Here is a 24033-nt window from a genome sequence, read left to right as displayed (position 1 = left end):
AACAAAATAAAGGACATTTATGACAAACCTACAGCCAACATAATACTCAATGGACAAAAACAAAAAGTGTGTCCCCTGAGCAAGCCAGGGATATCTTACTTTCGCCACTCTTATTCAACATAGTGCTGGAAGTCCTACCCACAGCGATCAGACAAGAAGAAATAGTCATGTGTTTGGCTCAGTGGATTGAGCGTCATCCCATGGCACCAAGAGGTCACCGATTCAATTACCAGATTGCAGTCTCAATCCCCAATGGGGAGCGTGCAAGAAACAGCTAATCAATGTTTCTCTCTAATCAATGTTTCTATCTCTTCTCTCTCTCTCTAAATATATCAATAAAAATTCATATTAAAAAAGTAGAAATGAAAGGCATCCAAATTAGAAAGGAGGATGTAAAACTGATATTCACAGATGACATTATATTGTACAAGAGAAAACCCTAAAGACTCCACCAAAAACCTACTAGATGTAATAAATGAATTTGGCAAAGTAGCAGGATGCAAACCTAATATTCAGAAATTGGTGGCACTTTTACACACCAATAATGAATATCAGAAAAAAGAAACTAGACCACCAACTTAACCATACACAAGAATACACTAAAAATGAATAAATGACTTAAAGTTGGAAAACCATAAAAATCCTAGAAGAAACCATAGGCAGCTAAATATCAGACATCTCTCATAGCAATATGTTTATAGATACATATCCTACAGTAAAGGAAACTAAGGAGAAAATAAACAAATGGGACTACATCAAAATAAAAAGCTTCTGGCCGAAACCGGTTTGGCTCAGTGGATAGAGCGTCAGCCTGCAGACTGAAAGGTCCCAGGTTCAATTCCAGTCAAGGGCATGTATCTGGGTTGCAGGCACATCCCCAGTAGGAGATGTGCAGGAGGCAGCTGATCGATGTTTCTAACTATCTCTCTCCCTTCCTCTCTGTAAAAAAATCAATAAAATATATTTAAAAAATAAAAATAAAAATAAAATAAAAAATAAATAAAAAGCTTCTGCACAGCAAAAGAAACCATCAACAAGAGAGAAACTAAGATGGCGGCATAGATAAACACCGGGAAATAGTCGCCCCACACAACAATTGAAAATTATCCCAAAGGACGGAGCAAACATCGTCCAAAACAACAGGAAGGCTGGCTGAGTGTAATTTCTACAACTAGAAGAAAAGAAAAGCACGCTGAGAGCCAGAGGAGCTGCGGAGGCTGAGTGCAGAGGTACGGCGGCGGCTCGCGCGCGCGGAAAGGGGGTGGCACCTGAGGACGCGGCTGTCTTTTTGAATCACAAGCTCCCGGCTGCTCTGATCTCCGGTTCTGGGAAGTCTCTGGGGACCCAGGACTCATACGGGGAGAGGCTGCTCTGTCAGGCGGCAGCGGGCGAACTTGAGGGCGGATTTCCCTCAGAGGTGCTTGCAGCCGTTACCGGGACACTGAGACGCGCAACTCCGGGCGCGGAGAATCAGCCATAGCGTCTTTTTCCGCCCCTTTGACTCCCTGAGACTCCGCCCCACCCAGGCTGCGGCAGAGGCTTTTGCATGTGAATGCCCCGGCCCTTTGCAACCTGATAATTACCTAACTGCAGCCGGGCCAGCCAGACCCGGAACTTCCAAGAGAAGGCCCAAGGCCCCGCAGCGGCTTGCATTGCTTCACAGCTGAGCCTCTTCGTGGTTCCTGCTCTGTGGCCTCAGGCAGGGGCTGAATTAGCACCTCCTTAGAACCAGGAGCCACTGTACCCAGTGGTCAGAGGGGGACCATTCTCCCACTTCAGACACAGCTGCTTCCCACAGCCAATTGGCCTGGAGGTCAATTCCTCCCAGTGATCCTACAACAACCAAGGCACCAAGAATGCACCAAGAGTGTCCACCCCAGGTAACTGGGGAGGCTGAGCCACTGGGCCCTACAGGACACCTGGCGCGCAGGCCACTCTATCAACACAGGGAAGCAGCCAAAATGTGGAGACAAAGAAACAGGTCACAATTGGCAGAAACGGAGGAGGCCAGATGACTGGATATAGAGTTCAAGGCCACGTTTATAAGGTTTGTCAAGAATTTTATGGAAACCGCCGATAAATTTAATGAATCCCTCAAGGAGTATAGTGAGACCATGGAGGACATGAAAAAGGACCAACTAGAAATTAAGCATACACTGACTGAAATAAAGAATAATTTACAGAGATCCAACAGCAGACAAGAGGATCCCAAGAATCAAGTCAAAGATTTGAAATGCAAAGAAACAAAAAATACCCAACCGAAAAAGAAAAAAGAAAAGAGATTCAAAAAATATGAAGATAGTGTAAGGAACCTCTGGGACAACTTCAAGCGTACCAACATCAGAATTATAGGGGTACCAGAAGGAGAGAGAGGGCAAGATATTGAAAACCTTTTTGAAGAAATAATGACAGAAAACTACCCCCACCTGGTGAAAGAAATGGACTTACAAGTCCAGGAAGCGCAGAGAACCCCAAACAAAAGGAATCCAAAGAGGACCACACCAAGACACATCATAATTAAAATGCCAAGAGCAAAAGATAAAGAGAGAATCTTAAAAGCAGCAAGAGAAAGACAGTCAGTTACCTACAAGGGAGTACCCATCCGACTGTCAGCTGATTTCTCAACAGAAACCATGCAGGCCAGAAGAGAGTGGCAAGAAATATTCAAAGAGATGAATAGCAAGAACCTGCAACCAAGATTACTTTATCCAGCAAAGCTATCATTCAGACTGGAAGGTCAGATAAAGAGCTTCACGGATAAGAAAAAGCTAAAGGAGTTCATCACCACCAAACCAGCATTATATGAAATGCTGAAAGGTATTCTTTAAGAAGAGGAAGAAGAAAAAGGAACTCTTACCATTTGCCACAGCATGGATGGAACTGGAGAGCGGATAAATACCACAAGATCTCACTTATTTGTGGAATATAATGAACAACATAAACTGATGAACAAGGACTGATCCAGAGACGGAGAGGCTTTGATTGGACTGTCGGGCCTTGGAGGGAAGGTAGGGGAGGGTGGGGGCAAGGGGGAAAGATCAACCAAAGGACTTATATGCAAGCATATAGGCCTAACCAATGGACACGGACAACGGGGGGGGAGGTGAGGGGATGAGCGGGGGGGGGGGGGGGTAGAGGGTAAAAATATGTAATATCTTAATCAATAAAAAATATTAAAAAAAAAAGAAACCATCAACAAAATGAAAAGGGAGCCCACTGTATGGGAAACATATTTGGCAATGATACATCTAATAAAGGATTAATATCCAAAATATATAAGGAACTCATACAACTTAACAAAAGGAAGACAAACAATCCAATTTAAAAATGGGCAAAGGAACTAAATAAACACTTCTCCAAAGAGGACATACAGATGACCAAGAGACATATGCAAAAATGCTCAAAGTGATTAATCATCAGAGAAATGCAATTAAAATGACAATGAGGTATCACCTTACGCCTGTCAGAATGGCTACTATCAACAAATCAATCAATGACAAGTGCTGGCGAGGATGTGAAGAAAAGGGAACCCTAGTGCACTGCTGGTGCGAATGAAGACTGATTCAGCCATTATGGAAAACAGTATGAAGTTTCTTTGAAAAATTAAATTTGGAACTTTTGATCCAGTCATCCCACTTCTAGGAATATATCCTAAGAAACCCAAAATACCAATCAGAAAGAATGTATGCACCTCTATGTTCATAGCAGCACAATTTACAATAGCTAAGGTTTGGAAACAGCCCAAGTGCCCATCAGTAGATGAGTGGATAAAAAGGCTGTGGTACATTTACACCATGGAATACTATGCAGCAGTAAAAAGAAGGGTCTCTTCCCCTTTGAGATAGCATGGAGGGACCTGGAGAGTATTATGCTAAGTGAAATAAGTCAGTCAGAGAAAGACAAATATCACATGATCTCACTCATATGTGGAATCTAAGTAACAAAATAAACTGATGAACAGAGTTGATCTAGAGACATGGAAGCATGGAACAATGCATAAATGGACTGCAGCCAGCCTGATGCTCAACTGGACCCAGCTCCAATATGGAGAGGAAACTCTGGACACTAGCTTTGCTTCTAGCTCTACTGAAACCCCAGCTACATGTCTTCTGTGACTGGACCAAGGGAAATGGGACTTTGGAAACCCAGGGGTATAATTACAGGAAAATAAAAATCACTCAGTCTCCCCGTGCCAAGTCTCAAAAATTCTTTTTCTCAAGATATCGTAAGGACTCCACCCCCAGCACCCAGTGGGGAAAAGGAGCCCCCACTACATCCAATAACGAAGCCACTACTAAAATATAGATTGATTCATTTTCCTCCACCTCTCCCAACTAGGCTGTAAGTTCCATACGCTATATTTGGTGTGAGGCCATATCTGTCTGGCTCACCATTATATCCCAGTGCCTAGCAGGATGCCTGCACACAGTAGGCATTCAGGGAATGATAAATGAATGTGGCCTGGTAAGAATGGTAGTCAGTACATGACCTGTATTTACTTTCAAAGCTATGTATTTTAATTTCTTAAGACTCTGGATATCAGAGTCGGCTAAAGATATCCTGGCCAAAAGAAATTTAAAGTTTAGCCAGAATAAGCTAACACTAAACTAAATTAGGAAATCAAGATGAAACCCCGAAATGAAAGACCAGAGGGGAAAAATGTAAAGTTGAGAATGGGTCTGGAAAGTAATGAAGTCAAAGAAATAGCAGGTTTCTAGGACTATCACCTCTAAAAACTTCAATCATTGTCAAAGGGAATGAATTGCAGTCTTTGAAGCCTAGACCCTGAGGAGAAGTGGCTGAATTGCCATGAAGAGAACTGGGACACTGGACTTCCTCTGTGTGAAATCTCATTTCTAAGCAAAGGTAGGGGCTTCCTAGGCAGACACGTCTAACCGCTCAGCCCTGTGTATGAAGTGTCTTCATTTCTCTAAGCCTCTATATTTCATAACCTACCTTCCAGGAGTGTTGTAAAAATAAACCATAAGCATCTCTAGACGCAAGCGGCGGACCTTTTTAAATTAAATTCAAAATATTGTGGCAGTTAACTGGTTAAATTAGATAATGCAGAAACACTTTGTACAATACCAAGGACAAATACTCAATTGTTATTCATTTATTAAGCACAGACATAATCAATGTGCCAGTACTGAAGCTAAGTCCTGGATTTCAAAGATGAACTCCAGACTGACTTCAAGGACTCCACTAACTGTAGCCCAACATGAGATTCTGTTTGTGAGCATGAAAACACTCCTAGCCCGCTCCAGGGAGTGTACACCCTGGTCATCACCAGCAGCTGTCACCTGACCCCAGAGGAGCCGAGGGGAACAGTAGAGCTCGTAGGCTCTGTGCCGGCGTGCCTTCAGTCTGCAAAATCCAGACTCTCTGCAGTTTGTTCCAGCCCCAAAGAGTGATGCATGGAGAAAATGTTTTGCATTTAAGGTGAAGTAAACTGTTTGGTAATAGGACATTTATATACTTTCTTTTTTAATCCACTGCTTCTAACCTGAGCCGCAGTTAGAATTACCCAAGGAGCTTTTACACCCTGAATTGCCAGCTGCCCGTCCTGGCTGGTGTGGCTTGGTTGGTTGGCATCGTCTTATGCACAGAGGGGTTGCTGATTTGGTTCCTGGTCAGGGCACGCCAAGTTTGCAGGCTCCATCCCTGGTAAAGGGCATGCAGGAGGCAGCAATTGATGTTTCCATCTCTCACATTGATGCTTCTCTCTCCCCCTTCCTTTCTCATAAAAATCAATACAGATATTTAAAAACAAATAAACCGAAAAAAACACATGCATTCCCTTGTCCCTAGCCCCAAACCAACTGATGCAGAAACTCTTGGGGGTTGCAGCCCAGGCATCTTAATTTTAAAAGCTCTCCAGGTGATGCTAACAGGGAACCAGAGTTGCAAACCAGTGGTTTGATCCACTGGGGCTCCTGTACCACAATCATTTTTTATTTAAAAAATGACACAAGTCTATGCCCTGGCCAGTGTAGCTCAAGTCGGTTGGGTGTCATCCTATTCACCAAAAGGTTGCCCATTTGATTCCCAGTCAAGACACATGCCCAGGTTTCGGGCTTGATCCCCTGCAGGAGGCAGCTGATTGATGTTTCTCTCTCACATCAATGTTTCCCTCTCTCTCCCTCTCCCTCTAAAAATAAAAATATTTTTAAAAATGAAAATTTACAAAGGCATGTCTAGAGATCCTCTAAGTAAGGTAAGCCTAAGAGAAATGATTGCCAGTATTTCTTTTTTAAAAAATATATTTTATTGATTTTTTACAGAGAGGAAGGGAGAAGGATAGTTAGAAACATCGATGAGAAAAAAAAAAAAAAAAGAAAGAAACATCGATGAGAGAGAAACATTGATCAGCTGCCTCCTGCACACCTCCTACTGGAGATGTTTCCGCAACCAAGGTAGATGCCCTTGACCAGAATCGAACCTGGGACCTTTCAGTCTGCAGGTCGATGCTCTATCCACTGAGCCAAACCAGTTAAGGCAATTGCCAGTATTTCTATAGCACTGTAGTTTTCATAGTACTATTATAAAAATTATCAAGTCTCATCGATCTCTGGCAAAGGTGGTTTTATCCCAACTTAGAGATTAAGTAACTGAGGCCTCAAAAGTTAAGTGAGTTTGTCCAAGGCCATAGAACTAGAAAGTGGCAGTCCAGCTAATACTGAATGGTTTTTCCTACTCACCATATTACCATCCCATTGTGCAGCCCTGACTCCTGAGCACAGCACTAGGCCCAGAGCAGGCACTGGGAAAACACATCTTAAATTGGATAGAAAACTCATTCACCCAAAGACAAGAGAAGCAGGGGGTACTGATAAATCCTTTGGGTTATGGAGTATAACAGAGAGGTTCAAATCCTTGCTCCTTGGTGTGACCATAGGCAGGTTTCTAAATATCTGATTCCTTATCTGTAAGGTCTTTTGTTTTTTAATCCTCACCTAAGGATATGTTTTACTGATTTTTGGAGAGAGGAGGGAGACAAAAACAGAAAATGTATGAGAGAAACATCGATTGGTTGCCTCCCAAATGCACCCCACTAGGAATTGAACCCACAGCCTAGGTATGTGTCCTCACTGTGAATCAGACCAGCAAACTTTCATTATACAGGATGACACCCAACCAACTGAGCCACCCTGGCCAGGGCTGCAAGGTCATTTAATGTAGAATCTTCTTCAGGAGGCTAGAAGGGGTCAATGGGGGGAAATGGGGGACATTGGAGATTCCAAAATGGTGGTGGAGTAGGTGGAAACTACACTGATGCTCTCCCAGGGCCAAACTGGAATTACAACTGAAATACAGAAAAACCATCCTAAATAATCAACTGAATACTAGCTGGAGGAACCCTGATAACCAAGGACAAAAAGTGAAGCCCACAGAGAGACTGGTAGGAAGGGCGGAGGTGCGAAAGGGCTAGCTGGGTGCCCACAGACAGCAACTGAAATTCCAGAGGGATAGCTTAGCTGTGGGGAGGTCCCCACTGAGAACTCTGGGGTCTAAACCCCAAGCTTATCCCTCTAGCCCAGAGAGCCAGGACTGAGAAAGGTGCCCACATGACATGAGAAGCAGCAGCATTACTATTTGTCAGGGAGAGATGGCTGGAAATGCAGACACCCTCTTAAAGGGCCAATGCACAAAATTTTGTGTGCAGCCACTAACCTAGGGCTCCAGCAGAGGAAGGGCAGAGTAGACTAGAGCTGTGTAAGCAGAATCCAAGGTTGAGGGCCCTGGGGTTGGAGCTCAGAAGACAACCACCCCAGTTTCCTATGCTGAATCAACCCCTCACACTGCAGAGAACATCCAAATTGCTTTGTCTATGGAGGGAAGCAATTTCACCAACCTGTTGGAAAAAACGCATGCCCCATACTGTGATTGATAGCTTAAGGCTAATCAAGAATGAATAACAATCAGACTGCAGGCAGAGGTGGGTCTCTGGGAGTTGTAGCAGATCTACCTAATACAGGCAGTCCTCGGGTTACGTCGGACTCGACATACATCATTTTGTGGTTATGTAGCCATCTCCCATTAATTTATATATATATAAAAGTTCCGTCATTTTGACGTATGTACATATGTGCTTTATGTTTTTTATTATTTATTTACCATAACTAAAGGTCAGAAGTTGTTATCTTTCTTTTAATTTTTTTTTTACTGTTTCACTTCATTACTGCTGTGTATGTGCTCCATGTGAGAGATATATGTGCTTATGTAGGTGGGTTCTGACTTACGGCGAAAATCACATTGTGTTGCGCAATAGGAATGGATCTCCAATGTAACCCGAGGACCTACTGAACACAGACACAACCCAAACAGGCAGCCAACACGGGAAGACAAAAAAACAAGCCCCTAATGAAAGAGCAAGAACTAGAAGAAGAGCTAAAAGAAATGAGATAAGAAATCTATCAGATATACAGTTAAGAATAATCTATCAGATATACAGTTCAGGCAAGGATGCTGCACAACATGAGAAAAGATATAATAACTATGAAAAAAGACCAGTCAGAAATGAAGAATGACATAGCACTAATAAAGAACACATTGAAAGGAATACACAGCAGATTAGGGGAAGCTGAGGATCAGATCAGTCAATTAGAAGACAGTGTAGAAAAAAATCAATCAATCAATTAGAGGACCAAAAAGAAAAAAAATTTAAAAACAAGAGGACAGCTTAAGGGAGCTGTGGGACAACATGAAATGTAATAATATTCACATCATAGAGTTACCAGAAGGGGAAGAAAGTGAGGAAGGGATAGAGAATGTGCTTGAAGAAATAATAGCAGAAAACTCCCCTAACCTGGTGAAGGAAAAAGTCACACAAGTCCAGGAAGCACAGAGTTCCAAGCAAGAAAACCCAAACAGGCCCACACCCAGAAACATCATCATTAAAATGCCAAAAATTGCCCTAACTGGTTTGCCTCAGTGGATAGAGTGTTGGCCTGCGGACTGAAGGGTCCCAGGTTCGATTCTAGTCAAGGACATGTACCTTGGTTTCGGGCACATTCCCAGTGGGGTGTCTGCAGGAGGCAGCTGACCGATGTTTCTAACTCTCTATCCCTCTCCCTTCCGCTCTGTAAAAAATCAATAAAATATACTCTTATTTAAAAAGAAATAAAGAAAGAAAAATGCTAAATGGACTGGTGTAATGAGAAGAAGAAGGAGAGAGAGAAAAACCTAGGCATACAGAATTAAAAATAAATAAGTACCCACCAATAATAACCTTAAATGTAAACGGATTAAATGCTTCAATCAAAAGACATAGGGTAGCTGAATGGATACAAACCATGATCCAATTATATGATATCTACAAGAGACTCACCTCAGAACAAAAGAGTCACACAGGTTGAGAGGGAAGGGATGGAAAAAAATTTTCCATGCCAGTGGAAAGAAAAAAAAAAAAGCTGGAGTAGCAATACTCATATCTGACAAAATAGACTTTATAATGAAGGCCATCACAAGAAACAACAAAGGTCACTACATAATACTAAAGGGACTGATCCAACAAGAGGACATAACCCTGGTAAACATATATGCACCCAATACAGGAGCACCTAAATAGGTACTTTTAAAAACCTTCTGGAGGACTTTAAGGAAGAGATCAACAGCAATACAGTCACAGTAGGGACTCTAACACCCCTGCTGACTTCACTGGATAGATCTTCCAGACAAAAAATTAACGAAGAAACAGTGGCTCTAAATGACACCCTGGACCAGATGGGTTTAATTGACATTTATAGAACATTTCACCCCAAAGCTGCAGAATATACAGTCTTCTCAAGTGCACTTGGGTCATTCTCAAAGATAGACCACATGTTAGGACACAAAACAAGTCCCTACAAGTTCAAGAAGGTTGAAATAAAATCATAATGGAATTAAATTAAATAAACTTCAGTAAATATACTCCAAGACATTCAAACACATGGAGACTAAAAAGCATGTTATTAAACAATGAATGGGTTACCAACGAGATCCAGAAAGAAATCAAACTTCCTGGAAACAAATGAAAATGAACACACAACAACACAAAATCTCTGGGACACAGCAAAAGCAGTCCTGAGAGAGAAATTCATAGCACTGTAGGCCCACCTCAAAAAACAAGAAAAAAAAATTTTTTTTAATGTATAGGGCGTAATGTCACAGGAAGGCCATAGCATGCTGCCACCCGTGAGGAGTATGCCCAAGGTGCTGTTGGCTGTGTTACACACAGAGAAGCCATTCTTCAGGCGCTCAACAAGAAAAATGATTAATAAACTATCTCATCCTACAATTTAAAGAATTAGAAAGAAAACAACAAGAAAAGCCCAGAGTAAGTAGGAAGGAAGGAAATAAAGATTAGAGGTGAATGGCGGGGGGAGAGGGGGTGGACATGGGGACATAGGTAATACTTTCCACAATAAAGATTTTTTAAAAATAAAATTAAATAATCTCAAAAAATATGGAGGGGGCATCTGTAATACTCTCAACAATAAAGATATATTTAAAATAAGAATAATAATAAATGTTAATAATGATCAATACTGCCTACCAGGGAAGAAATCTTTCCCTACCGAGAGCCATGAGCTCTGCAGTGACACTGTGCCTGTGTTTGTATTACACTTGCCAGATGGGGGTGAAACTGGACCAGGAACTCACTGAGCCTGTTTCCTCACCTATCAAAGAAGATGATAATAGTTTCTGCCTAGAGGGTTATTGTAAGAATTCAATGACTAAATAATGCACGATATGGAGGGTTATATAAGTGATAGCAACTGGCCGGCCCAGACCAGAGGAAGCTCTCAGACAATGTCATCATCGTCATAACCATTTACGCTGAAACCTAATAACCTGAGCCTCCATGGAGGCAGGTGGGAGGGAGGCAGGGGTGCGTGGGCGGGAGGCATGGGGAACCAGTCACCTGGCCGAAGTGTTCCATCCCTGGCTGCAGCCCCCTTCTTGAGGAGGTGGGTGATCTGGAGGTAGGGCCCATGCTGGATGATTATCAGGCCTAACCCCAGGCTGCCCACAGGGAGTTTGGTCTTCTGAGTTTTGCTCAAGTTGTGCACAGATGACTTGACCTGGAAGCTGGCTTGTTTTTCTGATAAAGAGAGGGAGATGTGTTTTAGACCGTCACCTAAACAGCAGCATGCCAGCCATCACAGGGGCTCTAAAGCAGACCTCTAGGGCAGTTAACACTCCATTCCTCCGTTTCCTTATCAGTAAATGTCCACCTCAGAGGGTTGTAATGAGAATTAAATAAGGCAGTGAAAGCTTTTGCCCAGAAATTAGCACACTGTGAATGGTTAATTAACATTAGTTATCTTTATCCATTCACTTAACAAGTATTTATTGACTCAGAAGTGTCTGCCCCCACAGATCTTCCCACCTGGTAGAGGAGACAGATATCCATTCGCCAAGTGACCAGCCGATGAGTAACAGCTGTAACTCAGGCCGTGCAGGAGAGGCACAGAAAGCTCAGGGAGACCAGTAGGAGGTCGGGTCTCCTGGGGGGAAGGCAGGACAGGCTTCACAGAGGAGGTGAAATTTGAATTGAGGTCGAAGGAAATAATCCGAAATATTTATGCAAAGGAGATGAAAGGGAGCAAATGAGATCAAGGTTCAGAGACAGGAAAGGGCGTAGAGGAGGAGGGCCGGCAGGAGAAGCAAACGCAGAGCAGACCTGCCTCCGTTACCCAACGGGGAAAGCTAGGAGCTGTTTTCACCGAACACAATAAAATTTGCATTTTTCAAAATAGGAACCCTCCTGTTTCTGTGTGGAGCATGGATTAGGGGGGCCAGCGTGGACTTGAGAAATGAAGGGGTTACTGCAATCACCCAAGCACCCATGACAATGAGTGTAAATGCCCAGTAGCATAAACGCATTTGGGAGAAGACACTGGACAATGGGTAGTGGGAGGGGTTGAAATAGGTTTTCTACAGAACTGAACCTCACAAGAAAGTTTCAAAGACTGAGCAGTGATTTAAAACAAGAGGAAGCTTTGGAGACTCGTTTTCACTACACTACACAGGAGCTTCTGGTGAGATGTGTTTTCTGCACATTTTCCCAGCGTTTCACTCACACATTTTCTTTGAGGACAAATGACAAACTGCTACTCGCCAAGTCTTTGCCAAGTTCATGTGACTGGTATTTGGGGGCCCGGGAGACCTCCCTGTCCTGAGGAAGGGGCTTCCCTTCTCCCCCACCCCAGCTGTGGGGAACTGGCAGGGTTCATGGCCCTTTCCGCCAAGCAAGTGCCCCGGCCCGTCTCCACCCTCTGTCTGCAAAATACAGCGACCCAACTTCAGAGGCTCTGCAAGACTGTAGGGGCGACTCGGAGAAGATGGTACCGGAGCCTCTGGTTCCTGGGCACACAGAGTGGCCTCTTAGGCAGGGCTTCCCTCCCATCCCCAGCTTGCAAATGAAATGCCCCCGTGATATGCTCCACTGTCTCAAAGGACAGCAGAGTAAGTGAAAGAAGCGCTAGGTCCCATGTTTGTGACATTTTCCATGGAAAGGGCAAACTACAGAAACAGACCAGGGGCTGGGGCGGGGAGAGGGTAGGCGCCAAGGTGCCACCTTTTGACCGCGGTGGTCGTTAATGGAGGGTATGCAACTGTCAAAACCCACAGACCGGTGCTCTGAAAGCCAGACTCTTACTGGGTGTAAACGATAGTCCGGTCAACGAACGACGAGAGGCCAAGAGGGTGGCGCTCCCATTTTACAGAGGAGGAGAGCGAGGAATGCTTGGCCAACCCACTCACATTCCCAGGCACCTTTTCTGCTTTTGGAGACGGCCTTCTCCATGGTCCGGGGAGGGCAGGCCGTCAGGAGGGCCTCCCGGAGCTGGAGCCGGAGCCGGAGCCCAAGTCCGTCCAACTCCCAACTGTCTGGAACCCTGGAGGCGTGAGGAGCCCGAGTGCGCATGGGCTCCCACCACTCACTGCGGGGCGGGGGGGGGGGGGGGGGCAGGGCGGCGAGGAGCCCGAGGCCCCCCCCCCCCCCCCCCGCAAGGGCTGCCCCAGGGGCCCCGCGACCATGACAGCTAGAAGCGGGGCAGCAGTGCTGTCAACACAGGCTTCAGCGGGCCCTGGGAAATGGAGTGAAAGTTCTGGCGCAGAGAAACAAAACTTCTGCAGGGCACAGCACAGGCTCGCGGCGGGTCACATCCACCCCTGAGAAGCACTGAAATGGGGGCGTGCAGAAGCAGGGGCGGGTCTTAAGGTGCGACCTGTTCCCGGAGAAGGGTCTCAGCGAGCACAGCCTCCCCCGCCGCCGCCTCCGAAAGATGGCGTTTTAAATACAGATGCATCAACAACTCAAGGCTTTGGGGCTGCGCTTTTTCCAGGGATATTTTGAATGAGAAAAAGCCAAGGGTGATGTGTAAAAACGAGTCGCCGTTTGGAGAGGAATTAATTCTTCCCATTTTGCCCAAAACCCTTTCCTCCCACGGAGGTCCACGCAGACAGGAGCCTGCTCTGCAGTTTGCGGTGATGCTGAGGGCACCACAAGGGCTCTACCTCTTGGAATGGGGATTTAAAACACTGATGGAGTGGGCAGTTTCCGGAAAATATAAATTCTCAAAAATCAATTCCAGAAGAAATAGAAAACAGAACGAGGTAGGTCCTGTTGTCCTCCCCACTTGAGGTTGAGAGGCTGAGCACCTAGCCCTCCCGCCTTCAGCAAAGAGCAACCAAGCACCAGCCGGCGGCAGGCACTGTGCCAGGCGGGTCTACACAGGCAGGACACCCGGCAGGCTTCTTGTTGGCAAGTCCCGTGTCGCAGAGGCTGGCACAAAGGCAATGAACAGAGCCGTCCTGTTCCCCCCACTCCCCACTCCGGGTTCCCCTGCGGGTGGCTTCTCATGACGGGAATAGCCTGCTTCCTCCTCCAGGCTACCTGCAAAGCATCTGTCCAGATGCCAGTAATTCTACCAAAAGGCACATCCTTCTCCTCCGTTTTCCTGTGAGCAGGGGAATGTGAGCGTCTGTGGGGATGAGGCCTGGCAGCTTCCGAGGTTCTGTGAGCAGAGCACCTGTGGGCAGGGTGGGGCTCCACCCGCTGCCCCTCCACCCCAGGCTGAAAACGCTTCTGAGAGGCCAAGATCACTGATGGTTGGAACTGCCGGGTACAAACTGTCATGGGTGCTGTACTGTGCCACCCAGTCTCCCTTCAGGACTGAAGGACTCCCCTGCCCCCCACCTCCCTCCTGCTGCCAGCTTAAGAGAGCTTCTTGCCCAAGTTCACACCTTCCAGGTCAGCCAGCAACCAGTGACTGATCAATGCAGGGTAAAAACTTGCTCCCTCGGCCCAACTCAAACAACTCTGGAGGGCCACCCCAGCTTCAGAGCTCCCTGCACTGAAACCTGACTTCTCCTGCCTGGTCCTACTTCCTTCCCGCGCCCCACAGGTGTGGGTCCCAAGCACAGTCCCTGCAAGTCAGAGTGTGTTTCCCAGAGAACCCACGTGCACCAGCAGCTGGGTGGTCTGAAAGCGTAGATGCGACCATGGAATTAGGGAGCTGGGTGACTCCAGATGACAATAAGGGCCCCGCCCACCGCAGACAGGGAAGCACTTAGACTAGTGGTTCTCAACCTTCCTAATGCCGCGACCCTTTAATACAGTTCCTCATGTTGTGGTGACCCCCAACCATAAGATTATTTTCGTTGCTACTTCATAACTGTAATTTTGCTACTGTTATGAATCGTCATATAAATATCTGATATGCAGGATGTATTTCCATTGTTACAAATTGAACATAATTAAAGCATAGTGATTAATCACAAAAACAATATGTAATTATATATGTGTTTTCCCATGGTCTTAGGCGACCCCTGTGAAAGGGTTGTTCGACCCCTAAAGGGGTCTCGACCCACAGGTTGGCGACTCACAGGTTGAGAACCGCTTAGAGGATTCCGTTTTTCTCCAGTAGTAAAATGGAATGAGTGGGCACCCACACAACCCATGTGGGTGTCCCTTGCCCCATTTTGACAGAATATAGACAAATACAGCAGCCACAGCCTGAGAAGTGCATGGCAACCAGGAGCTTAAACTCCGCAGGGATAGCAGCCTAGGTCCCCCACCACATACGCCACCTAGGCCATCAGAAGTGCTGGCAGAGGGTTCGAGGAATCAGGATGACAGGAGAGGAGGGAAATGGCAGCAATGTCAGCTCTGCCTCGAGGTGAGCAGCAGCACAGTGGGCGCTCTAGTGTGTTCCTCTCCTCTTTCTCTTGTCGGTTTCCTGCAGGAAAGGACACTCCGGGGTCCGGAAGGTGCTGCTCTCCAAACTGAAAAGCGTAGCGCACTGTGGGTGCACGGTTGCGAATGCTAGTGCGCCGCCTAGTCCCCCTTCAGGGCTCAAACACCGATTCCCCAGCTACAGGGATGGTAGTAGGTAGGTTGACAGATCTCAGCTGCCAGCCTCTCAAGGAACTGTCCTTGGCCGAGAGCCACCTTACCCAAGGTAGTGACTGGTCCATGCAGACATACGAAGGCTTGGTGTCTCTACTCAGTAACAACACTAAATAGCCATCCGGCTTCAGAGGTCCCTGTGGGGCCTGTCAGAGCCCATGACTGCACCCCTGCAACTGCTTCCTCTGCTCAATCCTGCTTGCTCCCTCCCCCACAGGGGCTGATCCTGACAACACTCCCTAAGAAGTCCCTGCACACTTCAGAGTCAGCTCTGCCAATCTGCGCAACTAAGAGAGACTCGAACCCAAGGAACGGCTGTTAACTTGTGGATGTGGCTTTTTGTTGTACCTGATCCCAGAAACCCTGGATGAGTGTGGCACATCCAGCTTGCTCTTGGCCCACGTGGTCAACTTAAACCCCAGGGAGGCAATGGGCTCCTTACCTGGCCAGGCCAGAGACTCCTTAAAGAGCAGAGTGATTGCACAGCCCCCTCCACAGCTTTCCCAGAGGTCCCATCTGGATTCAGCTTCTGCCTACCATCCATCATGATAAAGCACATTGTGTTCACAGCCCTTTAACAGTTCGGAATGGCTATTTATGACTTCAGGCTGCCAGCATAGCTCCCTCCCAGGGCCTTCTATGTTCTTCTGGATCCCCAAGGACTTCCTGCCTTTAAGGAGCCTCATGGCTCATCCTTTTGGAGAAGTGCCAGCTGCTTTGCTTAGAGGTTCATCACTAAAGCTGAGGGGGGAAAGATGGGGGAAAGAGTCCCAGAGAGGTGACATGACTTTCCCAAGTTCAAGTCAGCAGCAGGGGTGGGCCTAGAATATAGCTCTGTATTCATTTTACTCTGTCATACCACCTCTCCCTAACCCCTAGGGTTTGCTCAGCTAAAATCTAGACTAAGAAGGATCTCATCTATGGGACATGAGATCTGTCCCATAGATCTCAGAGAGACGTAGGAATGTAAAACACCAGATATTGGGAGGCCAGAGAGATGTGGGACTGAAAATAGGATTGATGGGAAAACTGTAAACATAGTATTTGGTCCCTGTCTGCCCTCCCCCCACCCCCCCTCCCCCGCCTCACTCTCATTGTCTGTAGTGATGTGCAGCCATTTATCTGGTAAAAAATGTTTTAAATTTTGCTCAGCTGGCATGGCTCAGTGGTTGAGCATCAATCTATGAACCAGGAGGTCACGGTTCAGTTCCCAGTCAGGGTACATGCCCAGGTTGCAGGCTTGATCCCCAGTAGGGGACATGCAGGAAGCAGCGGATCAATGATTCTCTCTCATCATTGTTTCTCTCTCCCTCCCCCTTCCTCTCTGAAATCAATAAAAATATATTTTAAAATGTCTTAAATTTTTACATGTTTTTTTTTATGCTTTAATTTTAAATCCAGAACCTTTTTCGGAGGGGCAGAGGCAGGTGGGCCTGGGAAGTGTTGCTGGGTAGGAAGAATTTATACTTCTATTTTTTAAACACAAGAATCATTCCACTCAGTTGGAGTTCAAATAGACAAACTGTTCCAAAATTTCACCTAGGGATTCTCATCAACTTTCCAGTGGTGAGTACCAGTGGACATTGAGAATTCAGACCTGGATAGTTGGGAGTTTCTTCTATTACTGGGCAATAGAAACACCAGACAATAAGCCAAAAATCATTCCATCGAAGTTCTCCAGTCATTAAAAAATAAAAAAATGAAGACCTCCTACAATAAAGTGACATGTGTATCTGAATTCCTGTAATACAGAAGTTAGCTTGTGCCTGTGGCAGTGGCAAAATGGTACACTTAAAAAAAAATCCCATTAAGAGACCAATGTTTGAACAAGAATGTCTACTTTTTAAATTTTTTAAATGTTTTATTGATTTTAGAGAGGTAAGAAGAGGAAGAGAGAGAAACATCGATGAGAGAACGTATGAGGTCATCAATGGGCTGCCTCCTGCAAGCCCCCTACTGGGTATCTGGCCCACAACCCGGGAATGTGCCCTGACGGGGAATCCAACTGTGTCGTCTTGGCACAGGGGACCATGCTCAACCAAGACACACGGGCCAGGACTGAACAAGAATGGCTTAGGCTAGCAATCAAACTGCTCCTTCCCCTGTCTATGAGGGGACACTGACAACTCTGCACTTCTGTAAGGCTGTTGGATTTGGTGGAATTTGAAATGTGCTGAGTTTTGTGGACATGTAGGCAATACAAAAATAGAGACAGATGTCACTCTTCCAGGACTTTCTAGAGGTAAGCTAGGTGGCATTCAGGGAGAAAGTGTCTCATTTGGGTGCTGCATGGGTACCATCTGGGAAGAAAGAGCTGGATCCAAAGTCAAGGTTAATGGTGATTTGGTCCATGAGTCCTGAAAGAAAAGGAAATCTCCACAAAACAAAAACGAGAAAAGGAAATCTCCACTAGATTGCAACACTAGGGAATGATGGACAACAATTGCTACCAAATGTGTTTGTGTCCCCCCCCCCCCCCCTTATCCATCCAACCTAAGCTTCTCCTTAGGCCCCAAGTAGTAAAAGTATCACCAAACACCTGGCCACTCCAAAAATGTAGGAGTCATTGCTGAGTTCTCTCTCAGCGTCATTATCAGTTACTCGTTCTCTCCACCTACGAAACATCCAAACAGTCCATTTCTCTCCACCTTCACTACTCTCATCCCAGCCACAGCAACCTTCCTCTTTCCTTGACTGCTTGCTCTGCTCACTGATAGCCTTTCATTCTTGCCCCTCCCCCGACAGTCTACACAGAGCACAGAGTAAGATCTCACTCTTGCTGAAACCCCTCCAGCTGCACCTCGAATGCAATCCAGACTTCAGCACGGCCCCGGCCACCGGCCCTGCGCCCGAGGACAGCGCCCCGGGCGCGCACCAGCCTGTCTGCCCAGCGGTCAGGGCTCCGGACTCGGCGGTCTCAGTGCAACCCCTGTCCCCTCATCTGACCGACCTCAACTTAGGTCACAGACCAACACCTGGAATCATCTTTAAAGACGAGGTGTTAACGTGTGGTTGTCTCTTTCCCAGCAGGACGTCAGCTTCGAAAGAGCGGCGACCTGGTCTCCCAGGTGCACGCCGGCCCAGTGCACGGTAGGTGGGGATGGTTCTGTTGGACCTGGGGCAGCCCGAGCTGGCGGCACCGAGGGCCGACACAAGGTGACCTGGCTGCGCGGGAGGGCATCTCGTCACCAGAGGTCACTTACGCCGAGGGCATGTGACTGTTCCCGGCAAGAGAGCGCGGCGGCCCGGGCGCCCCAGGCCAGAGAACGCGGCGGGACCCGCCTCGCGGCTTCGCTTCCGGGTGAGGGGCAGGCGCGCCGAGCACTTCCGGGGCGGGCGGCGGATCCGGCTGTGCGGGCCGCGCCGCGGCTGCTGGTCCCGGGCGCGCGGAGGGCGCGAGCGGCGCGGGGACTCCGGGCCCCGGCGGCGGCCCATGGGGCGCGAGGCGTGAGGCCGCGGCCTGCCCGGGGCTCGGGGGGTGGGGGGAGCGGGGCGGGGAGATGGATAAACTGACCATCATCTCAGGATGTCTCTTTCTCGCCGCCGATATCTTCGCCATCGCCAGCATCGCCAACCCCGACTGGATCAACACCGGGGAGTCCGCGGGTGAGCGGCGGGCGCGCGGGGGCGGGGGCGAGGAGGGGCCGGCGGAGGAGAGCGGCCCGGGCGCGGAGACCTGGGCTGGGCTGGCGGGTCCCGGACCGGGAAGCAGGGTGAGGGGAGACAGTCCCCCGACGTGAGGGGCCGCGGGGGAACAAGCTGCGTTCTGTTTTTTTTTTTTTAAAAAAAGTCCAAGTTGGAAACGGGAAGAAAGCGGTTTGGAGGAAACGGAGGCACCGGCGAAGGAATCCTAAAGCTGCGGGGAGGCTGGGCCGGAGAGGCTGCCTGTGGCGAGGAGGGACTCGGGGCGCCAGGCCCACCTCTACCCGAGGAAGCGGCGGGGAGCGGTGGTGGCAGAGGCCGGTCGCCGGCCCGGGGCGGGGAGTGGGCGCCGGGGGGGACCCCTCCGCTCCCCGCCCAGCCCCGGCCCCCTTGGCAGCGGCGGCGATGTTTGTGGCTCCCGATTTTCCCTTTGAGGTCTCTGTGGTTATAATTTGGCTTTATTTTAGGCCCGGGAGCTATAAGCCTACTATTAATAAACTTCATTTTATGGAGCGTCTTTCATTTCAGCGCATCGCAGAAGCGCTTTAGAGATCTTAATAGCCTCACCGAGTTAAATAATACGGTACACCCGAGCGGCAGGCAGCTCGGCGCAGCGGCGGTGCCTGCGGACCGCGGAGCCGGCGCTGGCGGACCGCGGCGGCACCTTCTTCAGAGGGATGTCGCAGGTGCATGCCCGCGCGGTTTCCAGCTGCTTGCTCATGCCAGGCGAAGGGAATATTGGGGGTTAGGAATGTCAGGTGCCTTCCGTGAGTAATTGCTCTTAAAAATGTATCACTATGCTGTCAAACTACTTGTTAAGTATTACTTACGGTTCTCTGTTTATCCTGCAATATTTTTAGTTCTTAAAAAAGGATGTAGCTGGGACATTTGTTGCTTTCTCCTCCCACCCTTCTCTCCCTCTTCTAGACCTAGTAACATAAAATCATGCTGTCAGACTTACTGGTTATTAAGATAACACTCTGCTCCCCTTCTTGCCTATACAGTTTTAGCACAGCTCTTAATTGTAAAGTATACTATCTATTATGTAAGGTGATCGAGGTGTTAGGTGGCGATCCTATTGCAGTAGATAAATGTATGAAATCAACACATTGTACACCTTAAACATACCCATTGTTATACGTCAATTTGTAAAAAATTGTAAAGCATATATAATATCGCAGTGATTTAAAATTTGGTGAAACTATGAGTTTTATTTCTGAAAATGTTGGCAACATCAGCATTACTAGTTTGCACAGTTATATGTGTGACATCAGTTCATGACCTGTTCTTGTTGTTGCCCTAATTATATATGCAGGACTCCTTTTATGGGACTTTCTTTGGAGCTTTATGTTTTTAAGGGCAAAGAAGTTTCACTGTTTTAGCAGAAGAGATCCTCCTCGCAAAGAAATTTCAGGTGGAATTCCAGAGTATAAAATAGACTAAATAATCCATTGAGAAAGCTAGATAGTTGAAAGGGAACTATTATCTATACAGGAGAAGAAAGGTAAGTAACAGCATAACATCCTGAGAAGGTGGAAAGGGCAGCATTCAAAGCAGTGGGAAAGGGTATGTAGCCCCTCTGTTAGGCTCAGGAGGATGAGTGCAGCCCCTTCAGGTTAGTAGGCTAAGTCTTCTGCTGTGAGTTGCTATGGAGATGGGAGGAACAGAAGTCCAAGGTTTGAAGTAAGCTGAAATGTTGGAAATAAGTGAATACTTGGCAAGGGAGCACGCCATCCGGTGACATGGTAGGATTGCCTAGCATGTGGAAGCCTCAGAGAAGGCGGTGGCCATGCGGTGTGATAACGCATCTGCCTGTCGACCTTCTCCAGGAGTGCTCAGCTACTTGGGTACCAGTGTGCGGTGCAAGCCAACAGAAGGCTTCATTCAGGGTTGGGGTTTGCCAGCTACCTGGAACAAAATGACAGTGCAGCAAAGGTAGTCAGGGTGTTGGTCAGAATATCATTATCATGCTGGCTCATGGACTCTCGCTGGGTAAAGAGTAAATAAAAGTGAATAAAGGAAAGAGCAGTGGATTGGTCAATGAATAGCAAACAGTATAAGGAAGAGTGGACCCAGTGGAATCAAAGACCTGACTGGGAATGGTCAGTACAGCTAAGCGGAAGGGCAGGAGATTGTGGACACATGGTCCGGGGCGTGACAGTGAGAATGTGTGGCCGAAGTGGGGTAAAAGAGATGATTTTTTTTTCTGACAGTTTTCCTTGCCATCTCAGAATACCATGTTCTGTAGCTAGAAAGAGGAATGAATACTAGGAGATAGGGACAGAGGAAATATTTCAAAATCTTAAACAACCCATATTTCTTAACTATGTCAGACAATAAGCTCCCAGAACTTAAAATAAATGGGATATGTGCATTTGTTCACTCCTTTGCTCTTGCACTGTGATAAGATGTACCTGAACTTTACCTGGTGTTTGATTGAGTTTGTGTGCTCGTTTGACCTGAGCAAGCAGAGGTAGGCTTGAATTAAAAAAAAATAAAAAATCGTGCTCGCTTCGGCAGCACATATACTAAAATTGGAAGGATACAGAGAAGATTAGCATGGCCCCTGCGCAGGGATGACACGCAAATTCGTGAAGCGTTCCATATTTAAAAAAAAAAAAAATCAGTTCAGAGTTACACCTTCCAAATCCATGAAACATTTACAGGAAGTTCAAGTAAGACCTGAGAAGTGACAGGACTAACTTTATTCTAAGATCTGCACAAAAGTGACTTAACCTTGCAGCAAAAAGTTGTATTGGTCCCCTTTGGTGCATTACATACAGTATTGAAGTTTTTGTGTTTTTTATTGTTTTGTTTTTTTTAAATATATTTTATTGACTTTTTACAGAGAGGAAGAGAGAGGGATAGAGAGTTAGAAACATCAATGAGAGAGAAACATCAATCAGCTGCCTCCTGCACACCCCCCACTGGGGATGTGCCCGCAACCACGGTACATGCCCTTGACCGGAAGCAAACCTGGGACCGACCCTTCAGTCCGCAGGCTGATGCTCTATCCACTGAGCTAAACCGGTTAGGGCTTTGTTGATTTCAGAGAGGAAGGAGGAGGGAGAGATACAAGCATCAATGATGAGAGAATCATTGATCAGCTGCCTCCTGCACACCCCCCACTGGGGATGGAGCTCACAACTCTCTTATGTGACCTCCTGGTACATATATCAACGCTCAACCACTGAGCCACACCTGCTGGGTTTTCCTGTGATTTTTTTGAATGGACAAAGTATTTTGAAAGTAGAATTCTGGAGCCAAAAGATTCTTCAGAATGTAGTTGGAGAACCACTGCAGTGAATTACTAAGGCAAAGCTTTAGGATTCTAATCTGAACTTCATCACTTCCTAGTTCTGTGACTTTGGGCAAGATACTTAGCCTCTCCTTCCTCCATAAAATAGGAATAGTAATCGTACCCATGTCATTGGGTTATTGTGATTAATTGAGTTAATGCATGTAAAGCATTTAAAACAGTACCTGACACATGTAAGTGCTCAGTAAACGTTCAGTGTCATTGCCCTCGCTGGTGTGACTCAGTTCGTTGGACATCGTCTGTGCACCAAAAGGTTGCTGGTTGACACCAGGTCAGGGTACGTGCCCAGTGTGAGCTCAGTCCCTAGGAGGGGCATGCGGGAGTCAGTCTATCGATGTCCCCCTCTCACATCAGTATTTCTCTTTCTCTCTCTCTCTCTCTGAAAATCAACAAACTATTCTTTTTCTTAAAAAGTTAGGTATTGCCGAAACCGGTTTGGCTCAGTGGATAGAGCGTCGGCCTGCGGACTGAAAGGTCCCGGGTTCGATTCCGGTCAAGGGCACGTACCTGGGTTGCGGGCATATCCCCAGTAGGAGATGTGCAGGAGGCAGCTGATCGATGTTTCTCTCTCATCGATGTTTCTAACTCTCTATCTCTCCTCTCCCTTCCTCTCTGTAAAAAATCAATAAAATATATTAAAAAAAAAAAAAAAAGTTAGGTATTGTTGTGTTGCTGTGACAGCTTATAAAAACAGATATCAGGATCCCAGTTTTGAAATTAAAAATCAGAACTTGTTACTTGTTCTTGGAAATAAGGAAACATCAAGAATAACAAGTCACATAAATTGTCTTCTCTCTTGGTTTTGCACTTCATTCCCATATGGTCCTCCTCTTTCAGTCTCTCATCTTCTTATTCTAGTCTCTCTACCTCTCAGATTCTATTTGAACTATCACAAAAGGGAATGAAATATTCAAAAAACTTAGAGAATAACTTTCTAAAATCGCAGCTCATAAACTATATTGCCATAAGATTATGGACCATGCTGCTTCTGACAGAGTTTTTAATTTGTTTATCAGAAAGTACATTCCTTTTATTTTCATCTGTATATGGTAACACTTCCTGAGCTTGTTCTAATAGCTTGTAGATTATGCACAAATTTTTGAAGATATAATGAAACAAATAGATATTACGCGGATGTCTGGGGGAAAGAAAGTACATGGTTAGAGCACTTTAGTAAGGACTCACAACAGTTTCTACTAATGTAATAGAAAACCTAAACTAGCAGGTAAATATAATGACAATTACATAATTCTGCTGTGCTGAGATCAAATTACTTCTGGTGGCAGGAACTCAACATACTTGGCAATATTTTTCATTTTACAAGTATATAGTGCTTTATTGTTTTTGAAGCAATTTTATAGTGATGATTTTATTTCCTAGGCTTATTTTTGGCCACTGTAAACTACTCATTTCCACATTTTCTCCACATATCAATGCTTTGCATATGAGGTTTGAGTTTCAGTGTTGCAAAAACTCACTTCAAATACCTCTTTAGGCCCTGGCCATAGTGGCTCAGTTGGCTGGAGCATTATCTTGTACACCAAAAGGTCACAGGTTCTGGTCAGGGCACATACCTAAGTTGCAGGTTCGATCCCTGGTCGGGGCACATAGGGGAGGTACCAATTGATGTTTCTCTCTCCAGTTGAGGATTTAAAAAAAAAAAATCTCAAGA

The 24033-nt window shown here is 46.4% G+C and overlaps 2 protein-coding genes across 3 annotated transcripts in view; one reads left to right on the top strand and one right to left on the bottom strand.

The window, feature by feature from the left end:
- The window catches only part of PDZD9 (PDZ domain containing 9), a gene marked incomplete at its 5' end in the record, with an annotated part of 32659 nt that extends 13824 nt beyond the window's left edge, over positions 1-18835 (bottom strand). The window contains 2 exons of the mRNA XM_081090311.1: positions 10907-11086; positions 18604-18835. Of these exons, the coding sequence (XP_080946437.1) occupies positions 10907-11086; positions 18604-18835 (412 nt within the window). The remainder of the gene's footprint in view (positions 1-10906; positions 11087-18603) is intronic.
- A 51-nt stretch (positions 18836-18886) lies between these two features.
- MOSMO (modulator of smoothened) overlaps positions 18887-24033 on the top strand; it is a 61527-nt gene continuing 56380 nt past the window's right edge. For both annotated transcript variants that reach the window (XM_081089379.1, XM_081089380.1), the window contains exon 1: positions 18887-19006. In XM_081089379.1, coding sequence (XP_080945505.1) covers positions 18901-19006 — 106 coding nt within the window. In that variant the 5' untranslated portion in view covers positions 18887-18900. The remainder of the gene's footprint in view (positions 19007-24033) is intronic.

This window comes from Myotis nattereri (assembly GCF_964212035.1).
Source record: "Myotis nattereri genome assembly, chromosome: 4".
NCBI lineage: Eukaryota > Metazoa > Chordata > Mammalia > Chiroptera > Vespertilionidae > Myotis > Myotis nattereri.
This window is presented reverse-complemented; position numbering and strand designations above follow the sequence as displayed.